Source organism: Kogia breviceps, chromosome 17 (assembly GCF_026419965.1).
Source record: "Kogia breviceps isolate mKogBre1 chromosome 17, mKogBre1 haplotype 1, whole genome shotgun sequence".
In the NCBI taxonomy this organism is placed as follows: Eukaryota; Metazoa; Chordata; class Mammalia; order Artiodactyla; family Physeteridae; genus Kogia; species Kogia breviceps.
The window spans coordinates 12,694,614-12,714,647 of record NC_081326.1 but is presented as its reverse complement, the minus strand read 5'-3'; the positions used below and the strand labels follow the sequence as shown (position 1 = coordinate 12,714,647).

General features: G+C 39.9%; 1 protein-coding gene across 3 annotated transcripts in view; it reads right to left on the bottom strand.

Annotated features, from left to right (window-relative positions):
- Positions 1-20,034, bottom strand: part of PREX2 (phosphatidylinositol-3,4,5-trisphosphate dependent Rac exchange factor 2) — a 286,917-nt gene that overhangs the window by 39,874 nt on the left and 227,009 nt on the right. For all 3 annotated transcript variants that reach the window (XM_067017094.1, XM_059042584.2, XM_067017095.1), the window contains exons 36-37: positions 4,280-4,346; positions 3,848-4,038 (exon numbers count right to left, since the gene is read on the bottom strand). In XM_067017094.1, coding sequence (XP_066873195.1) covers positions 3,848-4,038; positions 4,280-4,346 — 258 coding nt within the window. The remainder of the gene's footprint in view (positions 1-3,847; positions 4,039-4,279; positions 4,347-20,034) is intronic.

Genomic DNA, 20,034 nt, shown 5'->3' with positions numbered 1-20,034 from the left:
TTCACGGGAAAGTCTGTGTGGACGTTTTAGACAGATGACAGATAGGTAGATAGGTAGGTAAATAGATACTATGAGCGTAAAGCAGATTATTAAACTATACTAATAAAACTATGATCAGATGTATGTTGTTTGATAGAAGGTGCAAGAGATGATTCAAAATGAAAATGAAAGAAGGCAGGTCAGGATAGGAAATTCTGGAAAATTTCCATTTATCAAACTGCCTTTTAATATCATGTATACCGTTTAAAAGGCAAAAATCCTGATCTTAAAAAAAGACAATCAGGGGCTTCCCTGGTGGCGCAGTGGTTGGGAGTCCGCCTGCCGATGCAGGGGACGCGGGTTCGTGCCCCGGTCCGGGAGGATCCCACGTGCCGCCGAGCGGCTGGGTCCGTGAGCCGTGGCCGCTGGGCCTGCGCGTCCGGAGCCTGTGCTCCGCGGCGGGGGAGGCCGCGGCAGTGAGAGGCCCGCGTATCACAAAAAAAAAAAAAAAAAAAAAAAAGACAATCTTCTTTCACTATTCAATAGCAATGGAGATATTTAATGTCAGTAAATGACTGAGGAAAGTGTGTGCAGGCAAGTTCATGAGCAAAATTGTAATGCACAAAAAGCACTGCCCCAGGAAAGAGAATTTAATAAACAAAGCTGAGCTAAACGCCATGACAAGATTTTAATAATTCATCCTGAATTCTATTCCTCCTAATCTTGCATTCACTGTCGTATGCCATCCTGCCATCTAATTCAGGTTGGCATTAAAACGTCTAAACATTAATGCTAATTAAATCTGCCTTTTCATTCTGAAAAATCACATTCTTCTCTTTAATGTCAAGCATAGGCCATATAACTCTACACTTTAAAAAATGTTAGATTCCTTTTTTTGGTGAGTAAAATCAGAAAAAGCAGGAAGCTGATTATCTAATGTGGATACCATATTGTTAACCATTTTAATTTTAAAAGCAAATGGTAAAATCGTCTGTGTGTGTAGTATTTATTCTGATTCATATTATGAACTTCTCCCCTTTGCCAGAACCTGAGGGTAAAGCTCCACGTTCAGTGTTTAGTGCAAATGTGGGTCTCCTTGGGTTCCTTTCTAGCTGTCTGAATTCTAATTACTAAACAATTGTTTTAGGAACCACCTTATGTGAGATTTCTGATTCCAATATAAATTAGCACACATTGTATCACCATGAAAAATCTAAGCATAGCCTTCCCTGAAAGACGAAAGATAATGTTAAACTCCTATTTTATTCTGCATAATAGAGAAATAAAACCGTACTATTTTCAAATAGTTTTAACCTTAATTTTGGCATCTGTCATGGGGAATTTGTGCCTCCACCTCAGTAAATGTCTCTGAAATGAACGAACTAAAGCCATATTTATTTTGAACTGCAGAAATGGAAAAAGTCAAAATACTTCGAAATTTCAATGTTGTTTGTGATTCCAACACACCAATCAATGAACACAGCAATTATAAAACGGTTGTGGAACATCGATCTGTTTCTCCTACCCATCAGTAGTTAAATTCTAAAATTGTTCATGGGACACCTCAGAGAACAATTTGGACAATTTGGTCACGGTTCTAGGATTAAATGGCAGTTTTCAAAAAAAAATTTTTTTTTTGGTCTCACTATGTGGCTTTCGAGATCTTAGTTCCCCAACCAGGGATCGAACTGGGCTTCCCTGCACTGGAAGCACAGAGTACTAACCACTGGACTGCCAGGGAATTCCATTAAATGGCAAATGTAACTGCATTAACTTCCAGTAAATTCATGTGTAGATAAGAGCTGATGCTTGTAGTCTGAAGCCTAGAGTGTCCCTTGGTTGTCACAGTTCTTAGATAACTATGATCTTGCACCAGAGTAGGATAAGAACATTCATCAAAGGGATGACACTTTGCCGAGGCCACAGTGGCCGCTGTGCTGGTCCTTGAGCACGTCATGCTGGTCCCCACTCGGGCTCCCACGTTTGTACTCTGCTCTCTAGATGGAATGCTCTTTCTCTGAGATATCTGCGTAACTCACTCCTTCATTTCACACAGGTCTCTAACGAAATTTCCTCCATGGAAGGTGCCCACCCTTCATCCCATCTTGTCCCTTTTTACCTCTCTGACTTCTGTTCTTTTCTGTATTTATTCCACCTACTGCATTACTCATTTATTTGTTTACTTGATCATCTGTTTCGCCCCAACATGATTTACATTATATGAGAGAAGGGAGGTTGTTTTTTCAGTGCTTTATCCCAGCAACTAGAACAGTGCTGGCACATAAACAGTGCTCAATGCGTATTAACTGAGTGAATGAATAATAAATGAATGAATGAATGCATGGGAACAGAATGAATGAATATGACTGATCAGAGGGAGAGAGCATTTCTCTGCTAGTAAAAAAAAAGATGAAATAATATTTTACTCATTTAGTTGCAGATGATATTTCAATTAAGCTCTTAGTAAGCTTGCAATAGAGCACAAAGTACACAGCAATTAAAACAAAGCAGAAAACTCTGTATATCGTGTCACTCACAAAAATTTAATTCTCCTTTTAGAGAAATAAAGTCTTGTCACACTTCGTAAGCAAGGACGGGCTGTGTAGGACTTGTAAACTAGAATTCAGGCACAGCAAGTCAAATGGAATGTCACCGATGAGAACCTGCTGACTTGAACTTTCTCCCTCTTTCTCCCTCTTTAAAACCCTGACCCATCAAAAGCCAATTCAAACGCTACCTTCTCCATGGCAAGTTCTAACCATCTCAAAGACCTAGGTTCCTTCTGAATCTTATTTCTTAGCTGTAACTTTCCTAGATCATTTATTTTTCTTCGTAGTCTAGGTAATCTGTTATTTTTGTCACTTTTTATTATGTTTTTGTTATCTTATTTTGTCATATGATTATTTACAATTGTTTTTGTTGTTTGTTGTTCATGTTTTATGTCTCTGACATGAATATCACCCATTTATGACATTCCCCAGCCAATAGCACCGACTGCAGTCCTTTGCATGGGTTAATTAGCAAGTAAATTTGAATAAACTATAACCACCATCCACTCAAAATCCTAACGGGCCTCATACTAAGAAGAGACTATGACTGGTGACAGCAGATTCTCTGCTACAATGAGGACTAAATGCTGCCCTCTTGTTCCCACCTACATGGTTTCATTTCGCTGTGAAAACGGAGAGGTGACAGAAGGGGAGCAAGTGATTATGAAGAAGGACCTGACTCGGCGTTCTCCCCTCACATTTGCATCGGATGTAGCTGTAGGAATTTATGCACCTGCCACAGCTTTCCCAGCCACGGCATTGCTGCTTAAGATAGACCAGCTGAAGAGGACCTATCTAAGACTTCTCCTTACATTTTCAGGAAAAGCATATTGTGTGGGCTCCTGGACTATGGTTTTCCCAGAAGTAGGAAAACAGTAGTAACTCCAAGGCAGCATCTAGCTCACCACAGTTGGGTAACAGGGATCCAAACCCCTGAAGAAAACGTTGCGTTTTGCTAGTCACCAGCCCCTACCAAGTTAAGTTCCTAGAGTGAATAAAACAGATGCAAAATTTTGTACCTAAAATATAAATCTTAATATAAATACAAGGGTGATAAGATTCTAGGCCACAGTGATATAAATGTGGGACTGCATTCATCTGTAGGAATAAACAGTCACTGAAAATAGAAGAACCAAAGCCAGAAATTACTGGGCAAGAATTATCTGATTTCTAAAGCCTTATTCCAAATATATCTGAGCCCTTTGAATGTTTGCAGCTATAATTTCATGGAGCTAAAGGTAATAAACAAGAACGTCCGAATGTAATAAGGTATAGCAAAGACGCAGGCAAAGGTGCAGGCAAGGCGGGAAGCCACGTACCGATGCACGCCGCTGTTGCACATGATGACGTGGCAGGCCCCCAACCTACTGCACAGCTCCGAGGACACCGACAGCAGCCCGACGCCGGAGGCGCTGCAAGCCGTGTTCGCGCAGGCAGCTGTGCGCTTGGATCTGACAAACGAGGCCACCAGGCGATACAGTTCATCCACGACGTTGAGAGGCCTCATGAGCTGCAGAGAAAAACGATGCCCATAAGGTTTAACATGTTTAGTAGAAAGAAATCCTTTTTAGATGGGATATAATTCACAGTTGTGATAACTGACAGCGAAGAGTCTGAAGTATTTTATTATGGAGATAACAGAGTCGGAGACCACGGATGTTTATAAATTACCCAGTGCTCAAGAACACCAGCAAAATTAAATAAGGGAGGTAAATGGCAAAGCAACAGTCAATGCAATCTTCTGTTTTTACCTTATCTACATAAGCAGCTTTGGATGTGGAGTTTGGTGGGGAATTTGACTTGTCCAAGTAGAACGCCCTGTAAGAATACAAAGAGTAAATGATCCTTTATTGTTAGTAAAATTAAAAAGCATGAAGACATGCAAGTTTCACTGACTTCCTTTTAAAGACAAATGAACAGACAAAGTGTTGAGCGCTAGGATGATTGGCACTGCAAAAAAACAGTCTTCCACTCAGAAAAAAATGATCAAACCCACCAGCAGCTCCATTACTTATTGTATGGCTTTAGCGAGATTACTTAATTTGTGTGTGTCTCGATTTCCTCTTTTGCAATTTGGGGATGACAGTCGTTTCTACTTCACAAGGTGACCAAGAAGATGAAGTCAGTGCAAATAAAATGCTTAGGATGGTACACAGTACAGAGTAAGTGCTCATTGATATTTACTGTAATTAGTATTATTATAAAAGTTGAAAAAAGATATTTTCTTATGACTACTGAAAAACATCCAGTTTTTACTTACTGTGCAAATGTCAGATTATGAAAATAATACTCAAAACACAAACTTTAAACAGACTGCTTAGCTGGATCCTTTCAGCCACTAAGCTATGCTCAGATTGGAAGTAAAACCCTCTTTGAAGATACACTGGCTCCTTTTTGTCACCAGGATGCAATACGACAACAACTATTTTAATACTCTAAGCGGAATCCTAGTGACCTGCAATAATTAGATGTGATTTCCAAAGAATTATTGCTGAGTTCGTTTAGCTATTAGCTCAATACTAAACAGAAATTGTAAGAGAATGACCCATGAAGACAGGACATTTAAGTTACATTTAAGCGAGTATGCTTTTAATGAAGTGAAATTATTTTAAAGCTGTCAACACTTAACATTGATATACCAATATAATATGAGAATGATTGTCAGACTAGATTTTGAAATAAAACACATTAGGCTGGTGTTTCAGAGCATCTTTTAGGACCTCAAACTACTGGTGGATCATTACCCAACGCATGAGTAGCAGTGGACATAATCAGTGCATCAGTGAGGAAGAACTTCATGCCCAGCACTGGTATTTTGAGTCCCACTAAAGACACACACACACACACACACACACACACACACACACACACACACACACACACTGCTATTCCAATTACTAGAAGTAGCTAGCAGCAGTGCAGCTTGTGTTTTTGTCTTTTTAAGCTAAAGTAGCATGCATTCATCAAAATTCACACTTTAAATTAGGAAAGCTTTAACTCTTTCTAACTTCCCAAGTGTAAATTTATGTACATCCTCACCGAAAATGTCTGTTCATCTCTCAAACACAAATTCAAACTACAACAGAAATTTTACAACAGTTCAGCATCCGAAGCAGTTTGAACTCCTAGGAGATTTCCATGTAGCATCTTGAAACAGAGGTGGTGCCTCAAAGCTGGAATCCACAGAGATACCTTGATCAGATGTCCCTATGCCTTTGCTCAGCTGTGCTTGGTAGAAAGACGTGGCGAAGGAGAGTCCACAGCCGGGATGAATTACTCCCTCAGCCTGAATCCCAGAGCTACCCACCGCTCCTGAGCATATAATGCTGGCAGGAGCCTGGGGACGGCAGCAAACCCAGGCAGCGCCCGGCTCACGACAACTGGGTTACCATGACAGGAACCACTACACAGGAGAACATCCATCGCGTGCCATGAAAATATAGTTCCACTCAGATGGTGGCATCGGCAGCTACTAAGAGCACTGGACTGAGAGGAAACATCAAAGGAATCTGATACGTCTTAAAATGTTCTAGATTTTTCCCAGTCTCAGAAAGAGATAACAACTATCTAAGAGGATTGCTGTTAAGAGGGGAGGAAATGAGCTTGAATTGTGACAAGTACAGAAACATGCGATGAGGCTGAAGCTATTGGAATAAATGAGCAACTTAGAGAAGCCAGAGGGCGTAGACTCTGTATGGACTGACAGGCCCTGATAGAGCTGGGTTTTAACTAAAGGCCCTCAATACCAGAAGACAGGCGATTTTATAAATTTTACTGCTGTGCATAAAAATTCAGGGGCTCCTGGAAGTTCTGAGTGTCTTTTCACTTCAATTATACAGTTGTGTGTTTAGGCGGATGCTATGAAAACCGACGCATGCACCTCCATGCTTTAACAAATTAGTATTTTGCGGGCTTCCCCGGTGGCGCAGTGGTTGAGAATCCGCCTGCAGATGCAGGGTACGTGGGTTCGTGCCCCGGTCCGGGAAGATCCCACATGCCGCGGAGCGGCTGGGCCCGTGAGCCATGGCCGCTGCGCCTGCGCGTCCGGAGCCTGCGCTCCGCAACGGGAGAGGCCACAACAGTGAGGCCCGCGTACCGCAAAAAAAACAAAACAAATTAGTATTTTGCAAGTTTGCTTCCCCCTTTAAAGGAATGAAACCTTACAGATACAGGTGATCGTTTGTATCACACTTGTCCACGCCCATTGTTCCAGACTCTCCCCTCTCAGGGTTAACACCACCCAGAAGCTGACATTTGTCACTTCCGTGCTTTACAAGGTCACCCACACAGCTGGCCCAAGTGGAGGCACCAAGGAACAGGTGTGATCATTGTTCCATATCCTGTTCACATTGATGGCATTAGAATTTCAACCTTTGGTGTTGTAATTTTCAATTCGCACATATTTGTCTTCCATCCGTATTTCTTCTTCTTTTATAGCCTTCTCATATTTCTTACTTTTGTGCAATCACATTGGTTTTTTTTTTTTGGCTGTGTCTCATGGCTCGTGGGATCTTAGTTCCCCGACTAGGGATTGAACCTGCGCCCTCAGCAGTGAAAGCTCCGAGTCCTAACTACTGGACCGCCAGGGAATTCCCAAGTCTCACCTTTCTTTTTTAACATAGAAATTTGTTATTACTTTTTATAGCAAGAGTTAAATTTGATGACATTTAGAAGTTTCTATTCGTCTTTAATTTTTTTTAATCCACACTTTCTTTCTACACTTGCTTCCTCAAGAATATTCCGTTTTTCAAGTTCAATATTCAATTAATGTTTTTGATCCGTGTCTGTCAGTGGTATACTCTGGCATAAAATTCTAGAATCCAGATTGACAGTGAATTTTTCCCCGCAATATTGCTCATGGTGTCTGCTCTCAATAAAGTTGTCTTTGTTTGGGGGCTAGTCTATATTTTTTCTCTGATAGGTTAAGATTTTGTTTTTATCCTCAATGTTCTGAAGTTTTACCACAAAGTGTTTAGGTGATGATTTATCTTTATTTATCCAGATAGGTCCTTAGATGGTACTTTCAATTTAAGGGGTCTTGTCTTCAATTCTAAAATAGTCTCAGGTATCATCTTTCCCCATCATCTCATCCATTCTCTCTCTCTCTCTCTCTCTCTCACACACACACACACACACACACACACACACACACACACACACTCATAAACACATGTACACTTTCTTTTAAGATCTTATTTTCCCATTACTGCAATTCTGGTGATTTCCTAAATAATATCTTCCAAATGAAAAAGCCCTGTCTTTGCCAATCTAGAGCTTATCCTTTCTACAGGGAATTTTATTTCAATGACTATCTTTTTCATTTCCAAGATTTCTGCCTATTCTTATTTCATTTCTGCAACTAAAAGGTAAAACGTCCCCACAAGAATGTAAACTCTCTATGTGGATATGGATTTGATTTACTTCTTTTCTGCTCATTGCTGCATCTCTAGCACCTATAACAGTGTGTAGAACATAGTTTGATTTTAATAAATATCTGTAAATAAATAATTGACTATTTTTATCGCAGGATTTTCTACCTTCTTCATGAATGGCAGTCCTTTGTCTATACTTTGAGCATCCAAAATAGACTTTGCCATGGTGTCTCAATATTTTAATTTCTTCTGGGTCAAATTTATTTCAAGGGTCCTTTTCCTTGGCTCTTTCGTAGCTTTAGGCTTCCTCATGTGCTTTGGAGTTTTGTTCTGCAAGCTCATTTGAAGCGGGAGGATTTTTTTTTTAACATCTTTATTGGAGTATGGAAGATGTTTTGTTTAGTTTTATTTAGTGCTTTGAAACAGCTCCATCCAATATCTCTCATCATCTTTTTCTTACAAATGATTCTGTGCTCATTTTGTGCTCAGAATTACCCATCTGTAATCAGTTCCATATTGGTGATTTGCGTAGTACATTGTCCAGACATCTGGATTACTACCAGTCATGTCACTGAACCAGCGAGTGATTTGGCTCAGTTCTCAGTTTAACAGCCGCGTTGCCTTTCTCTTGCCATCTTAAGGTCTACAAAAGTGATAGTCTCCGGAGTTTGCATCCTTGCTCAGAAGTAGAGGGGCCCTTCTCTACAACCTGGTTTCAGAGTGAGGCTCGCTCTGGATCGCCACCTAGCGTAGGATGACTTTAATTTCCCTGCACAAGCTGTACCGGCCCCCTGTCCACCTGCAGAGGCCAGAGGCGTCAACGCAGCTTACAAATCAGCACTTGAATTTCCGTTCCCTTTGTGGGCCACTGAGATGATCAATTATGAGCTCAGCTGCGACTCTTGCATTTTCTGTTTTCATCTTTTGTCTAGCATTGCTATATGCTTGGAACAGAGAGGACGCTTCACAGCTGGAACCCACAGAGAGAATACCGATCAGATGTCCTCACGCCTTTCCTCAAGTGTGCTTGGTAGAGAAAGTAATGCGGTTAAAGAGAGTATGCAAGTCCATGGACAAATTATTTAGCCTCACGTGGCCTCAAGTCCCTCATTTTTACAATGGATAGTAAAATTGTCTAATATATAGGCAGCATCACGTTGAAGATGAATCAACGCATACGAAGTGCTCAGTACTGTGGTAAGCAAATAGGACTCATGCAATAGACAATAATAATCACTATTCATGTGTGCACAGTAGGAAGGGACTCTGGGAACATTTTTATCCATAGCCAGGAGTAAAATAAGGCCAAAACCACCTGCTTTCCCCTGAGGTCATCTAGAATACTTTATGACACATGTAAAAAATGAAAATTAAAGTAGATATTTGGAATCTACATAATTCCATGATCAGTGCACAGAGTTCAAGTCTAAAAAGAAAAGAACGCTTTTAGGTTAAAGAAAAGGAGAGCGTCAGTTAAGTGGCTTAATCAGCGCACTGGTTGTAAAAACTGCAGTTCTTCTATACCTTGAATAGATTGGGAAGAAATATATTCTGTAAAAGCAGTCCATTCCATGAACACCACCCGAGGAAAACTTCACTCTAGAAACCTACCACTACAGCAGGACACACTGAGCACTCTTCCTACTCTATGAAAGAGACGTTCCTGAAAAAAAAAAAGTTGTCACTGATTCAGCCAGTTAAGAGCAGGATCATGTCGATCTAATTCTGCACTTAAACTGACATGGAAGAAATCTTCAAAGTCTCCTTGGGACAAAATCTTTAAAGAAAAAAAAAAAACATATGTGATGAAGCGAGCCAACAGAAAACTAAAATTAAAAATTTTTATAGACTTAAAATGTATAAATGCTCACATCAAGTTAAACCCTTATTCAGAAAGAATCTTGTCTTTTCTAAGCTGCTATAGAGCAAAACTAAAATAGAAAAAGCATCTAATGATGTAACTGCACCCTTCAAAACACTTTTGGAAGATAAAAGCCTAGCAAATTCCGAGTTAAATATATTGGCCGACCCAGGCTTGTGTGAGTAGTTAATATTTGTTAATCCATGATTATAGAAGGCAACAGATTATTATAAAATATATCTATGGGCTGATGACATTTAGAGAATAGAACCGTGAAAAAAGAGCATCTTTGGGACTCCTGTGAAATTTACACAGCCAAGAAATAGTTTAATTCAATCAATTATTTGTTAAAATAAAAATTTGAACTTGAGCCTTCAACTAATTTTGGGTACTCCCCCCTCAGAAAAATGGTTGTTCAGCCATGTATTTTACCATCCCTAAGGTTTACAAGCATTCATAGAACTTCAGTATTTTTCAGAATATGACAAATAAATTCCCACAGGGAATAAATTTCTCAGGCAGTTCTCTTAATTACAAAAGTCCTGCAATTCCCCTTAATAAAAATTTACAAGAGAGTTAATGGTAAAACTGGATTAATGCCAAAACTGACTGTGGTTTATTATGCTTCTGAGGTTAGTAAGGATGAAGTCATGGTTCTTTGTCTCAATACAGCAAATCTTATTAAGATCATTCTGAAAGCACTCCTGCTACTTTATGTAAGAGGAAGTTTCCTTTCACGCGGGCATACATCAGGCTTTGTTGTCACAACTTGTAAATGAACCCTGCCATCTAAAATGGATACATTATGATATTTTCCATTTAGTCCCTATAGAATAAAATACCAATGAAAGAGGTGATAATGTCATGTTACAATAAATAGTGGTAGAGATATATCCAAATTAAATAGTAACTACAATGGAACAAATCTTGGGAAAATATCTCATACACTCTAGCAGCAGAGACAAATACACAGGTATCTAGAATGCAGGGCAGAAAGTGACAGGGACGTTAAAAGGTACAGAAAGTTATTGGGATACACCCACATGAGGAAGAAGGAACGCCACGTAAGAATATGGTACATGAGTCAGATTTTGACGGATGGGTGGGACAGGTCAAAATGGGAAAACAGCATTTCATGGGGAGGAAACACCATAAACAACAGAACAGAGAGAGCAATGGATGGAGCCAAGCTGGCCAAAGAGCAGGTTCATGTAAGGCAGGGAGAGAAAGTGCTGGGTAAGTGGGCTGGATCCATATTGTGAGGAAATTAAATACCAAACTAAGGAATCGTAATGAATTTGTTAAGCAGTAGAGAAGCACTGCACAGTAAAAACTTTGCTACCAGTAAAAAAGTAAGAATAAATGGAAAGAAGTACATGACCCATAAGATATGACAATTTAGGGAAATTAGAGCTGCAAGAGACCCTAGAAATGAAAAGACTAGTTCAGCATTCCTAACAAGCCCATGGTAATGGACATAGGGAACCGACGTTTGCCAGGAGAGAAAGAAAATGAGTTTGGAGAACATCGAGATTAGTTTACGGAGAGTTATGCTAGTTAATGTATTGATACTAGCAAGAATTAGGAAAATGATTTCTCCAACAAGTAAAGAATTAGGGTCATAGCTCTACAGGGTCAGGCTGATGCTCCAGGAATGGTCAGGTTTTTACATAAAGAGATCACACAACAGCCTGATATAAAACTTGAACATGTTAATTTTGTCATAGGAGATACTCAGAGGTTAAATCAATGACAAAAGTGATTGGCATTTGGCAGTCTCATTTGGCCCTTCTTTTTGCTTTTTCTGGGCATGCTGGAGGTTATCCAATTTCTAAGATAGGTGATTAAGGCATAAGCGCCACTGGTGTTTTATAAATAAGGAGGAACAACTGAAGTATTCAGCTCAGGTCTCTGCTAGATTCTTGTTTCTTCTCCAGATCATTGCTTATGAGATCATTTCTATATTTATAATAATTTCTGGAAATTTCTCACTTAGCCAGACTCCTATATACTTCTCCTAATATCCTGTCCTACCCCTAAATATTCTAAACGGTATCAGGTAGCTTTGGGATTTTAGCATTTACTCTGCATTTCAAAAAGGAGCTATGACAATGGTCAATTATGGATATTAGTAATAGACATGATTATATATGCCATTATTACAGTGGTACAGCAGTCGACTCTAGGTATGACTGTTTCCTTGAGTATTACTGTTAAACTGCATTTGACTATCATAGCACTTAAGTTAGAAAAAAAAATTCCACAGAAAATCTCGTTAAGATGCACCGATCTTTTGTATAAAGGAGAATCACCAGACAAGTTCAACCGGTGCCTGCATATGGGCAAAGAATACATGATGAGTAAGTAGGTAGGAGAATGTTGATTCGTCCCTCCATCCACCCACCTTTTGTGCCCATAAACATTAGCCTGACTTCTCTGGAATAGGCTTTATTTAAAGTTACATGAAGAGAAACTCTGAATAATGAGATACACTTGGATATGCTTGGATAAATTTGTCTTTTGGCTTGTCAAAAACAGAGCACCTAGGGTTATAGGTGTTGTTACAAAACTGCCTGTTATCAATTAAGAGCTCCATTTCTACTTGAGTGTCAGGGAAAAAAATTCCTGGAAGGTTAACAAGACGATCTGTGTGACCGCAGAGAGCAAGACTTTCTCACATTATATATAAAAAAAAAATTCCTCTGAGATTTCTCTTAGGCCCCGAAAACAGAATTATGGTGTCAGAGATACTGGAGACATATCCCACTCCCCCACTACTGCGGTTGATAACCCAATTTCACTCTTCTCCTTTTTGACAACCTTCACTCAGTGAGTTGACTGGATTAAAATCCTCTTCTCTGCTTCCCAAACCCTCCTTTACTCCACGTGGAATTTTGCTCCTCTTTTCATGAGTCTTCTAGGGTGATATTCCTCCTTTCCTGTACCTGCAGCACGTACATACCACCATAGGCACCATCTACTGTTAAAATTCTGCATATAAACAGATTTCCCAATGGCAACACCACACCCAGCCATTACAGAACACAATCTTCGTGAAAATGGACAGAAAAAGCAAATCCTTAAAAATAAGAAATCCTTCCCAAGAATAAAGTTTAATTATATTTTTAAAAATCTCATTACACCCAGGAAAACCAGTAAAGTCAGGGAATATTTTTATTTTTAAACGAATTCTATTTAATTTAATAACAATTATGTCTCCAGAAAGTGTGGCACGCCCATATTAAAGGATGCTTTTTTAGGTTTAAACTCATAAAAGTCTTGTAATGGCTCAACTGACAAGAAGTTGACAGGTCAGTGGCTTCTCCGTGTCTTTCTGTGTATTCCTTACTTGACTCCAGTCGGCCTTCCAAATTACCTTTATAAAGCATAGATAAGAGCATTTCATTAACTTGCTTAAAGACCTTCAAATTCTCCCAGCACCCAAAGTCTACATCTGGGGTATTCAAGGCCTCTCTTAACAATTCAGCAACAAACTTCCCGTCCCATCTCTCACCTCTTCAGCCTGCCATGTTCAAGTTCGAGTCCTCTAACATACCATCCACATGAAAATCTCTCCACCTTCTCTCGTGTTACTCTCTCTGCCTGGAATGGTTTCTCACCTCTTCTGCTTGGCAAAATTCCACTGATCCTGCAACATCCTGCTCAAATATGACACCTTGAGAACTTCCCCACTGAAACAAATTTATCTCACTATACGACACCAAGTTGCACTCATTCTGTCCACTCTGCTAAATTGCATACTCTCAGTGGGCAGAGACCCTTTTTTCTTCTAACATTTTTATTGGAGTAGAATTGCTTTACAATGTTGTGTTAGTTTCTGCTGTATAACAAAGTGAATCAGCTATATGTATACACATAATCCCCATATCCCCTCCATCTTGCATCTCCCCCCCACCCTCCCTACCCCATCCCTCTAGGTGGTTTTTGTTTTTTTTTTTTTTTTAATAAAAATTTATTTATTTATTTATTTTTGGCTGCGTTGGGTCTTCATTGCTGTGCGTGGGCTTTCTCTAGTTGCGGCGAGCAGGGGCTACTCTTCGTTGCGGTGTGCGGGCTTCTCACTGCGGTGGCTTCTCTTGTTGCGGAGCACGGGCTCTAGGCGCGTGGGCTTCAGTAGTTGCGGCACGTGAGTCCAGTAGTTGTGGCTCTCGGGCTCTAGAGTGCAGGCTCAGTAGTTGTGGCGCACGGGCTGAGTTGCTCCGCGGCACGTGGGATCTTCCCAGACCAGGGCTCCAACCCATGTCCTCTGCATTGGCAGGCGGATTCTTAACCACTGCGCCACCAGGGAAGTCCAAGACGCGCTTTTTTTGGAGTAAGGATCAATTTTTTTAACGTTCATGCTTTTTAAAAATTGTAATATAGTGGATGTACAATAGCATATGTTACAGGTGTATAACACAGTGATTGACAATTTTTAAAGGTTATATTCCATTTAGAGTTATTATAAAATATTGGCTATATTCCCTGTGTTGTACAATATATCCTTGTAGTTTGTACCTTTTTATTCCCTGACCCTATCTTGCCCCATTTTTAAAAATTTTGTGATCCCATACTGAAGACAGTGCCTGACTCACAGCCTGCAACTAATACTTGATGTAGTATTGAACTGGATTGAGTTTTATTTCATGAGCTATAAAGGAATTGGGGTTTCCACACTGTCAAGCAACTAAATATATGTGTGACCTAATAGAGAAAAAGAAATCTATTAAATATCTTAATTTTTAAAATAGATAAATTATTATGCACATTTGAAAAAGAACTCTTTGTAGGAAGGGTTCTTCTTAAGTTTGTAAATATTAGGCTACATCTCAATTAACACTGAAGCACAATACTTAAAGGATTTAACAATCATCAGAACTTAAAAATAGGGAGGAAGGGCGTTTCAATATTCCCTCCTTGCTGAAAGATAAATACGATTAAGAGAAAAATATTCATAAGGTCTCTTGCAAGACTCACAGGAATGCTGTTTTACCTATAAACGACTAGCAGAAATGATACAGCAAAATTCTTGTTCAGTTCTAAATAAGACAAAAATAAACATGATTAAGTACTATCACATTTAGATGTTAAATGCCTCACTCTTGACTATTATACTTTTACACTAGAAGCTATAAAAAGCTGTGATTTCCTTTAAGTGGCAAAATCCAAGGCCCGTAGTACAACACCCGACACACAGCAAATTACTCAATATTAGCAATCATTATCATCGTTTTTATTCATTACTTAACATTTTAAAAATTTTTAAATAAAAATTGTATGTATTTAAGGTACACAATAAGATGATCTGAAACACATAATGAAATGAGTACTAGAGTCAAGCTCATTAGCATATCATTACCTCACACAGCTACCATTTTTTGTGTATGTAAAATTTCCTGGATTCTACTCTCTTAGCATACTTCCAGGGTTCAAAACAGTATCATTAAGTATAGACAACATGGCGGTACATAAGCTCTCTCGACTCATTCATCCTACATAACTGCAAATCTGCACCCTCTGACCAACATTGTCCTATTTTCCCCGCCTCCCTACTCTACTCTGTTTCTCTGAGTTCAACTTCTTCTTCTTCTTCTTGTTTTTTTCCAGATTCCACACATAAGTGAGATTATATGGTATTTGTTTTTCTCTGTCTGCCTTATTTCATGGAGCATAATGTCCTCCAGGTTCATCTCACTCTGCCCTGGCCATAAGGTTTCTGCTAAGAAATCTGCTGATAGCCTCATGGGGGTTTCTCTTGTATCTGAGCAATTTTTTTCCTTTGCTGTTTTTAAGATTCTCTCTTCATCTTTGGTTTTAGACAATTTTATTAGAATGTGTCTTGGAGAAGAACTTCCTGGGTTGAAACTTTTTGAAGACCTATAAATTCATGAACTTGGATGTCCAAATTCCTACCCAGATTTGGGAAGTTATCAGCTATTATTTCTTTAAAAAAGCATTCTGCCCCTTTCTTCCTCTCTTCTCTTTCTGGGGCTCCAGTAATGTGTAGGTTGTTTCTCTTAATGGTATCCCATAATTCATGTAAGCTTTCTTCACTGTTTTCCCCCCTTTTTTTTTTTTTTCTTTTTGTTCCTCTGACTGGATACATTTCAAATATCCTGTCTTCAAGTTCACTGATCTTTTTCTTCTGCTTGGCTGGATTTGTTGTTGAAGTTCTCTATTAAGTTCTGCAGTTCAGTCATTGCATTCCTCAACTTAAGGATTTCTGTTTGGGTTTTTAAAATGGTTTCTATGTCTTTGTTGGACATCTCATTTTGTTCATTCACTGTCTTCCTAATTTAGTTGTCTGTGTTTTCTTATATTTCACTGTATTTCTTTGAGAATCATTCATAATTCCTTCTCAGGAGGTTTATAGATCTCCATTTTTTAGGAGTCAGTTATTGAAGCTTTTTTTCCTTTGGTGATGACATGTTTCCTTGATTATTCATGATCCTTGTGTTGGCGTCTGAGCATTTCAAGTAAGAGGCATCTCTTCCAGTCTTTACTGACTGGCTTCAGCAGGAAAAGCTTTTCACCAGTCAGTCCACACAGAAATTCTGCTGGAGCCATCTGGTGGAATCTGTAGGCAGGCAGGTCTCGGGCCTGGGTCAGCAAGTGGACAGGCTTGGTGTCTGGGTCTATAGGGACCAGCCTGGTACCTGGGTCTGCAGGAGCCCACCTGGATCCTGGGGCCATGGGGGCTAGACTGGTGCTGGGGTCCACAGGGAAGATGGGTGCCCACGTCACTCTCCTTCCCCCAGGGGGAGGGTGCCTCTCTCCACACTGGGATGGCCAGACTTGAGGGAGGGGTGATGGGGATACTGTGAAATGGCCTCTCCTATCCTTTTCAATGCATCCTTTCTTATTTATGTGCTCCATTCAGGTGCTGTAATCCTTCACCTAGAATCCTTAGCTCTTAGGAAGTCATTTTTATTCATAGATAGTTGTTCAAATTGATGTTTTTGTGAGGGGAGGAGCATTGGAAACTACTAAACAACCATCTTGCCGCTGTCACTACCCCACTATTATTCATTCTTTAAGACCCATCTTTAACAACACCATCTCTCTCAAACTTCCTAAGGATCTTCAGAGTCAGTGGCTCTTCCATGGACCCCAGCACCTATTGCATCCCTACACATCAGTACCTACTGCTGTGATCTGAAAGGCTTTGCTTACATGTTTCTTTCCCCGACTAAACTATAAGCGCCTTGTAGACAGAGACAATGTACAGTGTACCTTTATTACTTTATCACCTTACACAGTGCCATGCACACTGTGAGTATTGTAATTCAATACATTTTGGTTGAATAAATAAATGAATAATTAACTCTCCTAAAATTCCTGCTGAATAACAGGTCTAAACCATTTCCAAGAAGAAAGTGTCTTCTTTCAAGAAAGAGTTTGTGTCCAAAAGTATTAGAAATCATCTATCACAAATAATAGCTGTTGGTCAAGAAAAATATTGCCAAGCAGAGTAAATTTTCCCCATCACAAAACAAACATACACTCTCACTATTTTGCTTATGAACCTTACTTAAAATGGAAAAAAATTAACTGTCTGAAAAAGACAAACTAGGTCACGGCCCTATTTTAAACTTTGAAAGTGTTTAATTAAGATCTGCTGAAGCAGTGTGGAACTATCACTGTCTTCTAAGATATTAAGGCAGACAATGCAAAAATGAGTCTCATCTCATAAAAAACTGCACACATCTGCTTCAGAGGGAAGGCTTGGGAAATTGTAATATGACTAGAAATACTGACATACAGACATTTGAAAGATGTCATTAGCAGAATTTAGAAATAGTGAGTATGGTAAGTGAAAATACATTAAGAAATTGAAGGTCCCTTGGGACTCTTTTTTTGTAATTTCATTACTCAGATGAGCAAATAGATCACAGGTAAGTTTTAAAGAACTAGTTGGAATTGAACATGATCTCTGTGAGGGCAGGGGCTACACCAAGTTACCACTGTATGCCTGGCACCTAGAATATTGCCTGAGCCAAAGCAGTTGCTCAGTAAATACTTGTTAAATGAATCATTAAGTAAATAATTAAGGAAAAGTGAAAATCGGTATGGAAAGACAAGAAATCAAGTCGTCCACCACTGAGTCCTTCCTGCAAAGAACTGTAAGTTTGATCAAGTGCATTCTAATAAAAATGTAAACTGAGTGAAGTAAGTCAGACAGAGAAAGAGAAATATTGTATGATATCGCTTCTATGCAGAATCTAAAAAAGAATTTTAAATAAAAATAAATGATACAAATGAACTTATTTACAAAACAGAAACAGACTCACAGACTTAGAGAACGAACTTATGGTTACCAGGGGGGAGAAGTGGCGGGGAGGGATAGTTAGGGAGTTTGGGATTGACATGTACACACTGCTATATTTAAAAAGGATAACAAACAAGGACCTACTATATAGCACAGCGAACGCTGCTGAATATTAGGTTGCTGAACAACCTAAATGGGAAAAGAATTTGAAAAAGAATAGATGCATGTATATGTATAACTGAATCACTTTGCGGCACACCGGAAACTCACACAACATTGTTGATCAACTCTACTGCAATATAAAATAAAAAGTTAATAAAAAAGTAAGTACGGGGGCTTCCCTGGTGGCGCAGTGGTTGAGAGTCCGCCTGCCGATGCAGAGGACACGGGTTCGTGCCCCGGTCCGGGAGGATCCCACATGCCGCGGAGCTGCTGGGCCCCGTGAGCCATGGCCGCTGAGCCTGCGCGTCCGGAGCCTGTGCTCCGCGACGGGAGAGGCCACAGCAGTGAGAGGCCAGCGTACCGCACAAAAAAAAAAAAAAAAAAAAAAAAAAAGAAGTAAGTACGTCTTCATCTATCCATGTATCTTTTAGACACGGTCCAACAACGTCCTTCCTCTTCCAGTCAAAATTTCTCCCCAAAAAGTCTACCTCAGTAATTCTCCTTCCAAACCTCTGAACCACTCTCCTTAGCTGACCGCAGTCAGATCTCCACCCATCACACTACTCACACCGTTCTCCCTATTAATGCCAATGAATTTATTTGTACTGGCCAAATCTGGTGGACATTTTCCAGGTGTTATTTTCTGAATCTCTTCTTATAGATGCACTCTTGATCACCCACTCCTTCACATTCTCTATCCGCTAAGTCTTTTGACATTGGCCTGGTGCCTTGTTGGTTCCCACACAATTTCTTAACCTTGCCTTTCTGCCTCTTCCATAGGCTCCCCTTCCTGACCCGCCCCTTCAGCATCTGATTCTGTCTCACCTCACTATTCTCCCTCTGAACCCTCTCCTGGGTCATCTTTTTTTTCCTCTCAGGGACTCCAATCTGTGCCTCTCTAAGCTCCAGATTTGTGTGTTTCCTTATGTGTTCAAGAAATAAATACTTTACAAGCCAGGCACAGTACCAGGCACTGGGATAAAAGGGGGAAAAAAAGACAGTGTCTACCTGCAAAGAATTTATGTTTGAGAGCGAGGACAATAAATAGGTAATTACAATCCAGCGTGATGAGTGATCTAAAAGGGGTTATTAGCAGAGCGTTAGAAAAGCCCGTCAGTGAACACATTAGGACAAACAGGTACTAGGCAAAGGGAATGAAGGGTCTTTAAGGCGTAAGGAAAATTTAGGAGTGAGAATAGAAGTTGTCCATTTAGATCATGGAACTTAAGTCTCTGCAAAGCTTAATTCCCTCCAGAGAGGCGAAGGCGTGAGAAATGGCAATTGGGTGATGACTCAGCAGATCTAAACAACAGTTGAATGAATGAATGAATGAGTGAATGAAAAGGTAAAGAAGGAACAAGAGGGGGAGGAGGTGATAGCGAAGAGAGGGACAGACACGGGGTGGGGGGACAGGGACGGAAGGGGGGAGGAAGAAGGAGAGGAGGGAGAGCGTGCCTCACCCTTTATTTATCATGGATTCCTCTATGTTGCTTTAGACACAAATGAAGAGGTAAATGATGTAAGACTTAAAAGATTTTTCCATTGTCCTGACTGTTGATAAACCACCTTAAATCTGTCTAACCTTTCTGAAATCCCTGTAGCATTCAACAACAGAGATTTGAGAGTAAGAAGAAATATTAACCCTACACTATGGATATGAGCGCATGTTCTTAATACTTTCATTCAATTACTTCAAGACTCTTTAAGCAACTATTTAGGTATAAAGCCATGTTGTGTTTTAGGAATGCGGCAATGAGCAGACACAAAGCTCCTTCCCTCGGGGAGCTTGCACTCTAGCACGCACGAGGGGTGGTGTGAATCTGTCTTTGCTCCCCGGTGAAA